The 14,984-nt window shown below is 52.1% G+C and overlaps 1 protein-coding gene across 1 annotated transcript; it reads right to left on the bottom strand.

The window, feature by feature from the left end:
* Positions 378 to 11,666, bottom strand: MON1A (MON1 homolog A, secretory trafficking associated). Its single transcript, XM_005695939.2, has 6 exons — positions 11,386 to 11,666; positions 5,140 to 5,279; positions 3,390 to 3,875; positions 1,654 to 2,419; positions 756 to 903; positions 378 to 677 (listed from the first exon to the last, which is right to left on the bottom strand). The coding sequence occupies exons 2-6, from the start codon at positions 5,264 to 5,266 to the stop codon at positions 537 to 539; spliced, it is 1,668 nt and encodes a 555-aa protein (XP_005695996.2). The 5' UTR covers positions 5,267 to 5,279; positions 11,386 to 11,666; the 3' UTR covers positions 378 to 536.

Raw genomic sequence — 14,984 nt, 5'->3', positions numbered from 1 at the left:
CCAGGGGCTCAGACTGGGGTGGGGGTGAGGCTTCACAGGGGGTTGGGGGGGAAGGCCACTGGGGTCCCAGAGAACTCTTTACATGTGGCAGGACTCCAGCTGAATGAAAACAGCCCAGCCCAGGGGCAGACTCTGAGCGCATGTGATGCTGTGCGAAGGAGGGGAAAGAGAGGCTCAAATGTGCATGTGCTAAAGCAACTAATTCCAATAAAAATTTTTTAAAAATAATAAAATCAAATAAAATCATAAGAGAATTCTATTTAAAAATGTGCATGTGCCCCTGAACATGGGGAAGCACAGGCAGGGCTTAGGGAGGAGGAGCCAGGGTTTGTATGTGAGTGAGAGAGGGTGAATGAAGGAACCAGTGACAAGGCCCCTCAGTGTCTTCCCCAAAGCACTTTAATGCACACACCACCCCACAGTTGCTACCTGCTGCAGCAGGGGGAGGGGGAGCAGAGAGGCCAGTGCCACCTGGAGGCTCCCACGGCTTCCACAGCCCGGTATGCCTAGGGGGGCTGCGGCCACACACATTCTCATCAGTACGTGAGGGGCGTGAGGATGAAGAGGCGGTCTTCCTCTTTGCGGATCCAGCGCATCAGTTTATGGATGGCACTGACGGCTGACGCCTTGGTCCCCAGTGGGCTGTAGCACATGTAGAGCTCAAAGGCACCCGTCACCTGGAGGAGGGGGCACAGGGTGGTCATCCAGGTGCCCAGGACCCCGAGGCAGCCCAGCCCACCCCACGGCCACCTTACCCAGGCCAGGAGGTTCTCGTTGGGGCCGGTGTAGTAGATCGTCTTCAGGGGGCGGGAGGCATTGTGGGCGCGGCTATGCAGGTACTGGTAGAGGCCCAGCAGCCGCTCCTGCTCCTCTTCACTGTCGTAAGGGGCCTCAATCTCAGGGCTGGAGATGGGGGAGTGGGTTCGCAAAGGAATGACTCCCACTGGCTTCTCTGGAAATCCAGAAATGTCTATTCCTAGCCAGGGAGACTCCACCATGTGGCCTACCCTCCGGATGCCATCCCACCCACAACCAAGCCACTGTCTCCTCCCTGCTGAAGACTTCCCAGGACAGGGGTGGGGGTGGGGTGGAGCCCTGGGAGTCCACCCAGACTGCAGCCCTCTTCTCCCCTCGCTCCCAAGTTCATGGCAGTTTTGGGGAACCTCCCTGTGGAGAAGCCAATCTGAGTTTAGGTGTCCTAGAGAGAGTGACAGGACAGGAGGAGAACTGAGTTGGGAACCCTCCGGACCAAAAAGAGGGTAACAGGAGGATAGATGAGGCCTCATCGGGCCCCAGCCTTTCTGTTGGAGGAGGTGGAGGAGTCCTGCCTGCCGGCTGGACCAAACTGACCCCAAAGGCAGAGTAGCTCCAGGGCCAGCAACCCAGGAGACCTCGGTGTAAGCTTCCTTCCCTGGGTGAATTGGGTATTTCAATGCCTTCTGGTAAATGAATGAAGTAGAGAGGTCTAGGCTGATGGGGAGTAGGGTGATAAGGGGTGGGGTTCCCTAGGGTCAGAGTCAGACAGACACAGCAAGTCGGCTCATTCCCAGAGGGGTGGTCAGCTTCAGGACTGCATAAGGGCTCAGGCCCAACCGGCGCCCTCTCCCCACGCCCCTGTCTCCCTCCAGCAGTGTCCCCAAGGCCCGCCCTCACCTGGTGAAGAGTCCTGAGCTCTTTGACTTATACAGGAAGTGGCGCAGATCGGGGACGCCCACCTGGGCAACACTGTAGTAGGGTGTACGCAGTGCCTCCCGGAGCGCCAGGTGCGCTCCGCGCTTCCGCAGGCGCTCCTGAAAGCGCCGGCGGCAGTCAGAGACCGCAAAGAAGTCCTCGCGGTCGGTGGAGACAAGCAGCAGGCAGAGATCCGTGTCAGGCTCCAGGTAAGAGATGTGTGCGTGGAAGAAGCCAGCCGCATTGAATTTGGGCAGGCACACTGGCGTCCAGGCCTCGCCCTCGCGGAAGGACGAGGAGGAACTTATGAGGTTGAAGAGCAGGTGCAGGTCGATGGGATGCAGGAATTGGTCCTTGCGGCGCACGAGGGCCACGAGCTGGTTGCGCGCCAGCAAGATGGAGAAGACCAGGCTGCGGGCGCGTGCCTGCTGCAGGCTGGCACTCACCACATCACGCACCGCCGCCGCCAAGGGCAGGCAGCGCGCCGCCCCCATCAGGAAACTGGGGTCTCGCGCCATGAGCTGCAGCAGGTTGTCCGTGATGCGCTCGGAGCCTGAGAGCAGGCGCCGCAGGTCATAGTTCTGCTTCTGCTGGAAGATGTGGCTCAGCTGCGCGCCCGTAAGCAGGCTTAGGATCTGGTAGTAGATGTAGAGTAGCTCCTGAGCCAGTTCCTGCGCTGACTGCCGCGTGCGGGCCACCGCCACCAGCACCAGCGGGCTCCGGCGCACGAACACTACCTTGTAGCCATCTGGTGGGGTGGATGCATGGAGGCGGCATCAGCGTCAGCCCCTCTCCCGGGAAAGCCCGCCCGGATTGGCCTGGCCCAGCACCCTCAGAGCCCCGCTTTCTCGGCTGGAGCCTGCCACTTTCGCGCACGTGTGTGTGTGTGTGTGTGTGTGTGTGTGTACTTTCGCGCACGTGTGTGTGTGTGTGGTGTGTGTGTGTGTGTGTGTCCAACTCTTGCGACCCCGGGAACTGTAGCCCGCCAGGCTCCTCTGTCCACAGGATTTTTCAGGCAAGAATACTGGAGTGGGTTGCCATTTCTTTCTCCAAGGGATCTTCCTGACTCAGGGATCCAACCCAGGTCTCCTGCACTGCAGGCAGATTCCTTACTGACTGAGCTACCAGGGGGTCGGCTTCATAGACTGGGGAGGCACTTCAGGACAGTGTGTTTACACATTCTTGGGACTTCCCTGGTGGTCCAGTGGTTAAGACTCTGCCCTTCCACTGCAGGGGACTTGGGTTCCATCTCTGGTTGGGGAACTAAGATCCCATATGCCCTACAGTGTGCCAAAAAAAAATTATTTTTTAAAAAATTAAAACAAAAATAGAAAAAAAAAAGCCATAAAAAACGGAAAGAAAAATTTTAAAAATTAAAAGAAAACCCTCAAATAAACAAACAAAACCCACACATTCTTGGACTAAGTTAAGTGGCAAGAGCTGGGTGGACTCAAGACCTGCGATTTTTTGGTCACCGCCCCAGGCTTCTTACTCTAAGGGCAAAGTCTATGTGCAAGCCACCTTTGAACCTCACCACAGCTCTATGAGGCAGTCAGTGTTGTTTCCCTGTGTTCCCAGATGAGGACCTGGGGCTCTCTGAGGTGGAGGGACTTGGTCACACAGTATATCCCAGCCCTCCAGTCCCTGGGGGTCCAAACCTGCTGTGAATGAACTGTGTCACCAGGGAGACCTCCCAGCACCCCCTCCAGGGGGCTCACCTGCATGGATGGAACGGATGGCATTCTTGTCAGCCTCTAGGAAGGACACCAGGGCCACCATGACGCCCATGGTGCTGGAAAGTGCCTCCTCGGACCCGTAGCGGGAGTACACAGGCTTCCCTGCCTCGCTCAGCACAAAGACATGCTTCTGGTGCCGGCGCCAGGCCTCGGCAGCCTCTTCCTCATCCCCTTCGCCAGCGCCATCCCTTGGGGGCTCTGTGGCTGGTCGCCTGGCTGCCCCTGGGCACTCTGGCCAGTCCTCAGAGCTTCCTGGAAGCATCTCCTCCTGCAGGTCTCGGGCGACACCTGTCAGCTGGGTGCTCAACTCACTGAAGTCCTGGCTGATCTGACGCATGTCTGTAGCCAGAGGTGGGGGACCCCCGGCACCCTCCTTGGGGCTCTCCCCAGAAGCCGCTCCATCCTCTGATTCAGTCAGGTCCTCGTAGGAACGGGCGTGGACGAACATGGCGCCCTCCTGTCCGGCACCTGCCAGCCAAAAGCACTGGAGCTTAGAGTGGTACCTGCCGGCAGACCCATTCACCAGCATGGCGCCCGATACAGTGCTCTAGCTTGACTGCCTGAGGCAGTTGTGATGAGGCAAGCCACTGCTCCCTCCAGCTATAGTCTGCTACAAGTCATGTGACTTACAGCTCATTGGTCTCCTCACACTGGGAATAAGACCCAAATCCCTCCAGGCTGAGGTGGTGGCTGGTTTCTGCCTGTCCCTCTTACTCTCATCTCACAGTCCCTCGCCCTCTGCTCTTTGAATACCCTCCCCTACCTCAGGGCCTTTGCATCTCCTGTTCCCTCTGCCAGGAAGGCTTTCTCCCACCTCTTCCCAGGCCAGCTCTCCCGTCACACTTCAGCTCTCAGCAAAGATGTTAGTTGGCCCTGTCACCTGACCCCTAGCCCCAAGCACTCTATCATATACCCCCTCCTTGACTTCTCATGGGGCACTTAATCAGCTATTGCCCTTCTCCACAACTGCAGTGGAGCTCCCCCTCAAGGGCAGGAACCTGGCTGTCCATTGCTGTGTGCCCAGTACCTCACCCTGCATGGAATACCCACTGTGCTCAATGAATCTCTCTCCTTGGGAGATACCTCCCCAAGCCCATGCAGGGACCCATGGCTCTGAACCCCCTCCAGTGGAATGCTCTCACTAGCCTGCAGCTCCTCCAAGGCAGAGACCAGGTTGATCTTCCTTTACTGAGGTTTTTTTTTTTTGGTACAGAAGAGTTTAAGAGTTACATTTTGAGTCTCTATTATGAGTTCAGCACTGTACCAGGCATCAGGGTACAACACGGGTACCCACAGCTCTGTGCTCAAAGAGCTCCCGATTTTGTGAATGAGAGAGATGGGCAATACCTACACACACAAATACAACCCTATAAAACTAGTGTTCTATACAGAGTGTGGTCAGAGCAGGCCTCTCTTGTGAGGAGATGACACTTAAGGTGAGAGCTAAGGGAGGGAGAGGGAGCCAGGGAGGGACCTGTAGGCCCAGGAAAGAGGAGGAAGGCCCACATGGGCAGTCAGACATCACAGGGCGAATGGCACAACACGGAGAGGAAGGCCGGAGGCAGACTGAGCCTGGATCCCTCCAGTATCCCCAGCGCATGACAAATAGCCAGTGAGGGAGTGAACACATGCATGAATGAGTGAGAGCAAAGGAGTGGCTGGGAATTGAGACTGCCCAGGAGGCTGCTCTGGCTGTGAGCTGGCTGGGGGTGCCCGAGGACGCTGCCCGTACCTGGCTCCATCCCCTGGGCCAGCCCTGGTGTGGGGCTCTCTGCTCTCTCCACACTCTGCCCATTAGAAGGCGCCAACGTGCCATCAGGGCCTTCGCTGCTTCTCTTCCTCTGCATGTCAGCGGCCATCCCTTGGGCTCACCTGTGGAGCAAACAAAGGCATCATTGAGGGGAAGGTGCTAGTGGCAGGGCTCACTGGCACAATTAACTGTGCTTAAGTACAGAAAAGTACCCCTCACCAGGACCCAAGTAATTCAGACCTCTAGGGAATGGGTTCTGAATATGCCCTTCAAAAAAAGCGTGCTCTTCTTTTGATGATTATGAAAGGAAGAACACATGGTATCTATTCACTGTAGAAAACTTGGAAAATAGAAAAAAAAATAGAAAGGAATATCACCACTGCCCCACCATTCAGGATCTCTCACTGTTCACATTTTAGTATATTTCTTTCTAGGGTTTTAAAATTATTTTTAATTAAAAAAACATTTATTTATTTGTCCATGCCCTGTGGCATGTGAGATCTAATACCCTGGCCAGGGATCGAACCCATGCCCCCTGCACTGGAAGCACAGAGTCCTAACCATTGGACAGCTAGGGAATTCCCCCTACTCTTTTTTAAAACAATGTATATAAAATGTTATCTGCTGCTGCTGCTGCTAAGTAGCTTCAATTGTGTCCGACTGTGCGACCCCAGAGACGGCAGCCCACCAGGCTCCCCTGTCCCTGGGATTCTCCAGGCAAGAACACTGGAGTGGGTAAAATGTTATCTATTTATCTACAAACTGATAATAGCAGCAGTTGCTGCTGCTGCTGCTAAGTCACTTCAGTCGTGTCCGACTCTGTGTGACCCCATAGACGGCAGCCCACCAGGCTCCCCCGTCCCTGGGATTCTCCAGGCAAGAACCCTGGAATGGGTTGCCATTTCCTTCTCCAATGCATAAAAGTGAAAAGTGAAAGTGAAGTCGCTCAGCCGTGTCCGACTCTTAGCGACCCCATGGACTGCAGCCTACCAGGCTCCACTGCCCATGGGATTTTCCAGGCAAGAGTACTGGAGCAGGATAATAGCAGCTAACCCCTCCTAAATGCCACAGTAGCATGCTAAGCTTATGTGGATTTTTATCCAATCCTATCACTCCCCTCTGAGGAGGCACTCTTGTCAGGCTAGCTTTACAGGTGAAGGAACTGCGGCTGAGAGAGTGTAAGCACCTCACTCAAGATTGAGACAGGAAAGAAGCGCTGGAGCTGAAACCATTCTGTATCCTGATATTTTCCCTTGTACATCCTACCGAGAATACTTCTCCATTCAAAACTCGAGTTGACCGATCAGTTCCTTTTGATACTTAAGTGCTAAGAAAGAAGTGAGTCAGAGCAAGCTGGCTTGTCTTCAGGCCTGAGCCTTGTTTTTCCACTTGCATTTTGCATCTATTGACTCTGGCACCAGGGCTCCCCTTTCCAGTCAAAACAAACTGCGGACATGTGGGTTCTCAGTGCCCATTTGATGGACACCGAGGACAGATGCAGCCTGATCTCTCAGCCCTCCTGCAGCCTCAGAGTCAGGGGGATGTGGCCGAGAGTGGATGTCAGGGATAACAAAGTTGGGTGGACTGAGGCTCAGCCTCTATGGCCCTGAATGACAGGCTGAAGGGTCTTCCTTTGGCAGCCAACATACCATCGACAGGAGACAGGTTCCATCTGAGGCATTGACCCTTTAGGGGAGACAGATTTGACTGTCTGGGCTAGAAGGGCAACAGAGATTAGCCAGGGACTCACGAGGCAGGCACTGCAGGCAGGCCCAGGGCTTGGGCAGGGCTGGTGTCAGTGTGAGCACAGGAGACCCTGCCTCTGCCCTGGGGCAGAGTCTGCAAGGAATAACTGAGGCTTGTCCCTTTACTATCTACGTCACCTTGGGCAAATGGCCCCACCCTGAGCCTGGCATGAAGTAGGTGCTCAAAACATTCATGAAGAGAGTGATTTTAGGGAGGCAGCGTCACCATCACTAGCATTGGTGTAGCCTCAGCTTATCTGTGTCTTAGACCTCTCTCTCTGACCACCCTCTTGACCCAAAGAACTGATTTTCAAGCTCTTCTTCTTGTCATCTTTGTGGTAAGCCATCGGATCCTTTCTTCAAGTTAATCTTTTACAGAAGCTCAATGTGCAGAACAGACGGACAGGGAGGCAGGGGCCGGAGACTGGCCTGATGGCCATTCCCACACTGCTCCTGGAGCACTGCGGCCTAAGAGGGGGGACCACTGGCCAACAGCATCACCCTACACAGGGTGTGTTTTGAGTAACCTTCAAAGGAAGTTTATTTGGGAGAACATCTACCTTTGGGGATTTTCTAGGCCCACCCAAGCCTGTCCACCAGGACAATCAAGAGTGATGGTTCCCAGTGAGGGTCAGAGCCCAGAAGACCAAGGTGTGGGCCACCTTGTTTGACAAAAGGCCAGAGTAATTAAGAAGCTGTGTGGCCTCAACAGAAGCCTGGGGAGGCGTCCAGAAAGGTCTCCTTTGAAACTGAGACCAAGAGAAGCAAGCCAAAACAGGCCAAAACAGCCACTGCAACACCACCGAGCCCAGGGCAGTGGATGGGAAGGCAACTAGAGCATGTCCAGGTCTTGAGCAGGAAGACACAGCCCATACCAGGAACCCTGTAGACCATTATTCCACAAGCTAACTTAAACGCCAGGGTGGGGTCTGCATTGCTGTGTAAAGAGAATGACTGCAGACAGCTGAGTCTGTCCAGATGCAGGTGGAGGGGGAGCCAGGGCTTTTGGACCTGGCTCCGTAGATGGAGACCTAGATTGGGACGTGCTTTTTACTAAGGAGAGGGTCCAGAAGCACTGCTTTAAGTGCACATGTCCCGCATTTCTGTGTGTACTCACTTGCCCACTCCCCTAGTTGATATCTTCACATCATCTCCCTTCTTCAGCTTCCATCATCTTCGCCCATGCTCACTCTCAGCTCTATCAGTGAGAACCTTCCTTCTAGTTCACTGAGGAAACTGAAGTCACACAGAGAACTTCCAAGCTGCCCACCACCACCTCACCTTACCTGCCAGACTCTGCCTTCCTTCTTCTTGCTGAAGATGAACTATCCTGGCTCCACTGAGGGCTAACGCCTCCACTCCAGCCCATCTCACCTACCCAAGCATATGGCTTCAGCAGCTGTCGACTCCCCCTCAGATCATCAGTGTTCCCTTCTTCCCTATCCATCACCAATAGACTGTATTTCAATTTTAAAAAAAGTTAAAAGATAAAAAAAAAGTGGGCAACAGATACAAAGTTACTGATTCTGGACAGAATGTCCAACTTTCATGAAACATATTACTGATGTTCAGGGGGAACCACCCGCAATCAGAATCTGACCATGTCTCATCACCTCCACCACTACCACACTGGTTCAGGCCAACACGATCTCTCTGGCAGATGGTTGCCACGGGCTTCTAACTAGTCTCCCCACTTCTGTCCTTGTCCTTGGAGAGTCTGTCCTTGTCATAGTACATAAAGTGATTGGTTTGAAACAGAAGTCAGGCCATGTAATTTCTTTGCTCACAACTCTTTAACAGTCATACCTGACCCAGTGAGAAAGCCAGCTTCTTCACAGTGGTATACAAGAACCACTGACCACACGTGCTTCCCTGCACCAGCACCCCCAATTACTTCTTCAACCTCATCTCCTATTCTTGCCCCTACTCGCTCTGCTTCAACCCAACTTCATGGGCTTTCCTTAAGTATAATGTAGCTTCTCCGGTGGCTCAGCAGTAAAGAATCTGCCTGCCAATGCAGAAGATGTGGGTGCTATCCCTGGGTTGGGAAGATCGCCTGGAGAAAGAAATGGAAACCCACTCTAGTGTTCTTGCCTAGAAAATCCCATGGACAGAGGAGCCTGGTGGGCTATAGTCCATGGGGGTCACAAAGAGTCCGACACAATTTTGTGACTAAACAGCAACAACCAGTATAGTGTAAATGTAATTCCTGAGTATTCTTTCACTTCAGAACTTCACTCTTGCTGAACTTTCTGCATGGACCATACCACTCTGCTTTTCTCCTGCCCCCACCTCACCTATTCCACTACTTGGGCAAATATCTACATGAGTCACTCTGTCATTTCCTTCGGATTGGTGCTCAAGAGGTACCTTATCAGAGAGGCTTTCCTGGAATATCCTGGATTCTTATCTCCCTAGCCCTATTTTATTTTTCTACATCGAAGGTCACGCTGTGAGCTGTAGCAAAATGTCAGCTCCATAGGCAGGAGGATTTTAATTAACACTTGTCAGATAAATAACTTTGGAAGGGAGAAGGTGAAAGATCCTCAAAAAACACCCAGCTCCCACGTAGCCTCAGGAGACTCCAGCCTGTGGGGAAGATCTGTCCTCAGTGTTCGGGGAAAAAAATGGCTCTGGAGTCAGAGGGACCAGGATTAACCTGACTTGATTTTATAAGTCTCAGCTTTCTTACCTATGAAATGAGGATGATGATAGCATTGATTCACTGGGTTGTGTGAGGATTAAATGAGATAAAGCATGTAGTTTGGTTACTCTGAGACAGAGTAGGCATGTCCACACTCAGCTGTCTTTAGCATATCATGATTATGTTTAGTTAACATTCAGACCATGTGCACCTGTACTTATATACAGGTCCAGTGGTCTCTGGAATATAAATTAGTCCTTAGAGATTGTTCATCCTGAGCCAGGCCTTCAGTGAACAGGCCTGGGGAAATGTGCTTCTGACCTCATGAAGCTAGGTGGGCTCTGACCTGAAATGACCCATCTGTGATGCTGGGACAAAGAGATGCCTTTGGGCCTAGGGTTGGGAGTTCCTCCAGGCTCACTGGTTCTCCATCCTGAAGTGGCAGGACAGACCACTGGTTCTCTGCTGCTCCCAGAAATCTCTCCCAAGTTGAACTCCTTTCTGCCACATGCTCCCTCTCTGTAGCCTTGTGCCTCTGACTCAAAGACTCAAACAAGGGCCACAGCACTTATCCAATGTACTGCGGCCCCACTTCCCCACTGGACTGCAGGTAACTGAGCTGAATACCAGCATAACTGAGTACTACTCAACATGGTACCTGCATGGGGTCAGGGCAGGGTCAGCTGGCTGGGGCTAGTGTGCACCTCATTCTGAACAGTTCCCCGACAACTTGAGATCATGCAGTACCTCAAGATCTCCAAGGCCAATCTGGGGATCCAGGAAAAAGCCCTGAAGAAACAAACAGTTCTCTGGACACTTAACACGGGAAAAAACTAGGCAGAGAGGGTGAATGACTCACAGCAAACCCCACCCCAAACCCTACTGGATCCATAACCTGTGTGGCAGAAGCTCCTGGGTGGCTGAAGCAGTTAAACAAGAGAGGTCTCTTGGAACCAGTCCCAGAGTCTCCCGTGGGGCCCCTTCTCTGGAGGCCACTCCAGAAGCCCCCAGGGCTGGCTATTTTCCCCAGAAGTGCTCTGCTGTGCCTTTGAGCAATGTCACCAAACAAGTTAGCTCAATGAGCCCTTCCGGTATGCCTCCCTCTTCTAGGTGCCTGGTCTGGAGAGTGGGAGGGCCTGGCAAGAACCCCTCCCTATTGGCTCCCTAGCACTCTTGCTCCCTCTTCCTGCTTAGATAGTGCCCTAATCTGCCTTGATGCTTGGGAAGTGGGCTGTCTGGGACGATGGTACCAGGGTGCTTGGATGTGTGGCAGACAGGGTCCAGGTCAGGTTCTGCTGTAGCTGCTTCAGCAGGATAGCTACTCTGTGGTGAGAGTATAGCCTGGTACTTGCCACTGGTGGTGGCCACTCCCCTCTCTGACAAAGGCTGCTCACCCTCCCGCAGCAAACTCAAGTCCAGAAAGGGGTGGCTCACCAGGTACAAGAGGCAGCTTGGTTATCTGAGCCAGGGCACCTTTGAGAGCAAAGTCCCAAGCTGCAAGACACCTTCAGGAGCTGCCTGCTCACCCCACAGTCAACCTCTGCCAATCTTTGAGAGTACTCTGCCCGGCCGAATCTGTGTGCGTTAAGTGTGGGCGGGTACTCCTTGGGCATTGCCGGCTATAGGACTTTGCCCTTCCAGCCAAAGGAAGAGCTCCAGGCCTCGCTTTTGTATTCCCCAGCTGGGAACCGGCTAAGGGACCCTAGAGAGACCCAGTCCTCCTACCGCAAATAGCAACGTAGACGGTAGGGGCCCCGTCTTCAAGCCCCTCCCTCCAAAGATGACAGCTCTCCAGTCTCTCGGCGCCCCCAGGCCACGTGGGTTGGCAGTCGGACTCACCTGTTTCTCGGGGAAGGGGGTAGGGAGAGAACACAGAGATTGCCGGTCACTGCCCTCTGCCGGACCCCCGGGAGGGCATGGGTATCCGGCCGGGCCCAGACTGATGGCTCAGGTTCGCAGGACCACGGCCCCCTGCGGACGCAGACATGGCCACGGCGCAGGCCACCACTCCCTCCCACCGCCCCTTGCCGATTGCCGGTTCAGGAAGACAGCATTCGCCGGCCTCTCGCGGCGGAGGCCCGGCTCCAGTCGCTGGGCCTGGCCCTGCCCGCCCCTGGTGTGCATTATGGGAAATGTAGTCCGCAGTGCACGGCCGCCGCGGGGCGGGGAGGGTCGCGGGTCTGGGCAGAGCCCGAGGCTAGGCCTGACCCAGGCCAGGGGTGGCCGCATCCTGCTCTGCCTTTTGCAGGGTCCAAGCCAAGGTCAGACACTTCCCCAAACCCATAGCGCCAGGTGGATCTCAGGCCCAAACTCCCCAGACCCTCTGCCCCAGCGAACAAGAGGTTTACTTTGAGGAAAAGAGACATTCTTTCCTCCCTAGCCCAGTTTCCCCCATTAATTGCGGAAGGACAGTGCAAGTTTCCAGGCTGGATAAATGTCATAAGTGAGCCCAGCCACACTGGCTGTAAAGGATGTAGGCACACGGCTTGATGCTAAAAGGACATCTTTTCAATCACGTTTTAATATATGAGTCTCTAGAACGATAGTTCTCAATTCTGCACATAGAATGACCTGGAGAACTTAAAACACACAAATGCCTGAACTTTTGATTTAATTGGACTGGGATGGGTTCACGCATCCATATCTTTTTTAAACCTTCCCAGGTGATTTGCCAGGGCAAGGAAACTCTCCTATGAACATTTGTAATTTCCTAGATGCAACGTGATTTAAAAAACAAACAGGACAACATAAAGCTTTCCCAACAGTTTTATTTTTGGAGAGTACTTTAAAGAAATCAAGTTAGGGATTAACAACAATACTGCTCATGTGTCTCTGAAGCAATTAAATTACTTAATAGCCTCATGGTTAATTCACCCAACAGTTTAGGGATGAAGGAAAAAGTCCGAAGTCACTCCTCTGATTATCCCTGTTGCTCCAAGCACCCCAATGCGATGTCCTGTCTCCATCTCAGTCCTATACCGGAACTGGGGGAACCCTGCCCCCGGGGCTTTTCTTACAGTCTCAGACAACTGCCACTTGGAGCCCACGTGCACAAACTGGACTGTGACTGACACTGTGAGAAAGCTGTGGCCTTTTATGAGAGATGGCTTTGCTCAGGGCTATTAAATTCATGCACATAGTTTAAGGGAAGCTTTCTCCTCCCTTTTAGTTAAGAATATGTGAGAAAATGCCCAATTCCTTAGCTATCCTTAGAGAGAGGAGTCTCTCCAAGTTTTCACAGGTCACTCAGTAATTTTTCTCCTCATTGGCTCAGGAGGACAGGCTTCCTCCCTTAGAGTAAATATCATTGATACGGTTTTACTCTCACTAGTCCTGCCATATTACAAGAGTATAAGCCAAGAAGATCTCATATTCTCTGATTTGAACAGAAATATGCTGACTACATTCCATTAACCAGAAGCTGCAGCCCATAGAATTGATCCCCAAAGAAGACAGATTTAAAGATTTCTAACATACCCAACCAACCACAACAGTCTCCAGGTGACCTCAGGGTTTCTTTGAGTCTCATTCTTGCTTTCAAGCACATCAGCTCTATCAGAGAGCACCTCTGTCACTTGGAAGTATTGCATCTCCTTAGCCAAGTAAGTGACCATATAGCCCATGAGCTTCTAACTAACGCTTAAGCGTCCTTCACTCTATGGACTTCCCTAGCGGTCCAGTGGCTAAGATTCTGTGCTCCCAATGTAGGGGGCCCAGGTTCAATACCTGTTTAGGGAACTAGATCCCACATACTAAAACTAAAGATCCTGCATGCTGCAACAAAGATCGAAGATCCATGTGCCGCGACTAAGACCTGGCAGAGTCAAATAAATAAAACAAATAAATATTAAAAGCATAATTCTCTCTAAAAAAAAACCCTCTGTTTTAATCTACCTATTGATCTACATTTGAATATTGGGACAACCCATCCTAAATGTCACTTTTGCTTATAGAATTACAAAGAAATAAATCTAGGTCTTTGGCCTGGAGAATCCCATGGACAGAGGAGCTTGTTAGGCTACAGTCCATGGGGTCGCAAAGAGTCGGACACGGCTGAGTGACTTCACTTTCACTTTCACTTTGGGATAATAGCACTTGTCAACTCTGTGATGGCTCTGTGGCACTGTATGACACTCCTTTAAGCCTTGGTCTTTGCCACAAACACCAAGCTAACCTGCACCTCCAGGTCAGGGGCTCCTCAAAATCTCAGCTTTCTGTTTTGTCTAAGCCCATGATTTGCATGGATCCAGTGTGTCATCTCTGGAGAAGGCTAAGGCACCCCACTCCAGTACTCTTGCCTGGAAAATCCCATGGACGGAGGAGCCTGGTAGGCTGCAGTCCATGGGGTCGGTAAGAGTCAGACACGACTGAGCGACTTCACTTTCACCTTTCACTTTCACGCATTGGAGAAGGAAATGGCAACCCACTCCAGTGTTCTTGCCTGGAGAATCCCAGGGATGGCGGAGCCTGGTGGGTTGCCGTCTATGGGGTCACACAGAGTCGGACACGACTGAAGTGACTTAGCAGCAGTAGCAGTAGCAGTGTGTCATCTCTATAGCAGCAGTAATGAGAACTAGTTGTAAGTAAGTGTTACTAGCTCAGTTATGTCTGACTCTTTGTGACCCTATGGACCACAGCCCACCAGTCTCCTTTGTCCATGGAATTCACAAGACAAGAACACTGGAGTGGGTTGCCATTCCTCTCTCCAGGGGATCTTCCCAACCCAGGGGTCAAACCTGGCTCTCCTGCATTGCAGGCAGATTCTTAACCATTGGAGCCACCAGGAGGAAGTGCAAAGGTAAAAGACCTCTGTTCTTCCACAGATTTCTCCTTTTTTTATTCCATAACTGGAGTGGCCATTTCAGAACCTGAGATGCTGTGAAGAGGTTGTAAGCTGAAGTAAAAGGCCTGATTGTATCCAGAGGGTGGGATCTGTTCCAGCCCTGTTGCTGTTTTGCTGGTGTGACTCAGGGCCAATTCTTTAATGACTCTTTCAGCATCTTCAGCAGTTTCCCCCTCCTACAAATACAAGATTATATAATACGAAGTATTCTGAACTAATAATAAAAATAGTCCTTTCCTGGAAATTTCAAAGAGGTTTTCCTTCCTGCCTTTATTGCTTTTGCAGTTCCTGGTAAAGCAACTGTCTTTCCTAATCTGCTGGAAAATTTCATCGGTGGTCCTTGTATCACCTGTATCTCTCCTGGTTCCTGTCTCTCATTTTAACATTTGATCAAGTCTCTACTTTCATTGCTGAAGAATCATGGCCCCAAGTGTGATCAAGGCAGCAATGAACCACAGGCAGCAGAGCAGCCTTCCTCTTTGCTGGGTTCATCTGTGTGAGAATTTTAGGGGCCGAAAGTAAGCCAACCCACCTCTGCAACTGGATGTTGTACTCCCCATTCTGGGTGAGGGCACTGTTCTGGATCAGCTCTTCT

Source organism: Capra hircus, chromosome 22 (genome assembly GCF_001704415.2).
Source record: "Capra hircus breed San Clemente chromosome 22, ASM170441v1, whole genome shotgun sequence".
NCBI classification, from domain to species: domain Eukaryota; kingdom Metazoa; phylum Chordata; class Mammalia; order Artiodactyla; family Bovidae; genus Capra; species Capra hircus.
This window is presented reverse-complemented; position numbering and strand designations above follow the sequence as displayed.

Bases quoted from the DNA above. Each gene is read 5' to 3' on its own strand.
- MON1A (XM_005695939.2), bottom strand. From the start codon at position 5,266: ATGGCCGCTGACATGCAGAGGAAGAGAAGCAGCGAAGGCCCTGATGGC. The intron at 3,876-5,139 runs GTACGGGCAGCG...TTTGGCTGGCAG, and splicing joins GGCCCAGGGGATGGAGCCAG to GTGCCGGACAGGAGGGCGCC. The intron at 2,420-3,389 runs GTGAGCCCCCTG...CCACCCCACCAG, and splicing joins CATCCGTTCCATCCATGCAG to ATGGCTACAAGGTAGTGTTC.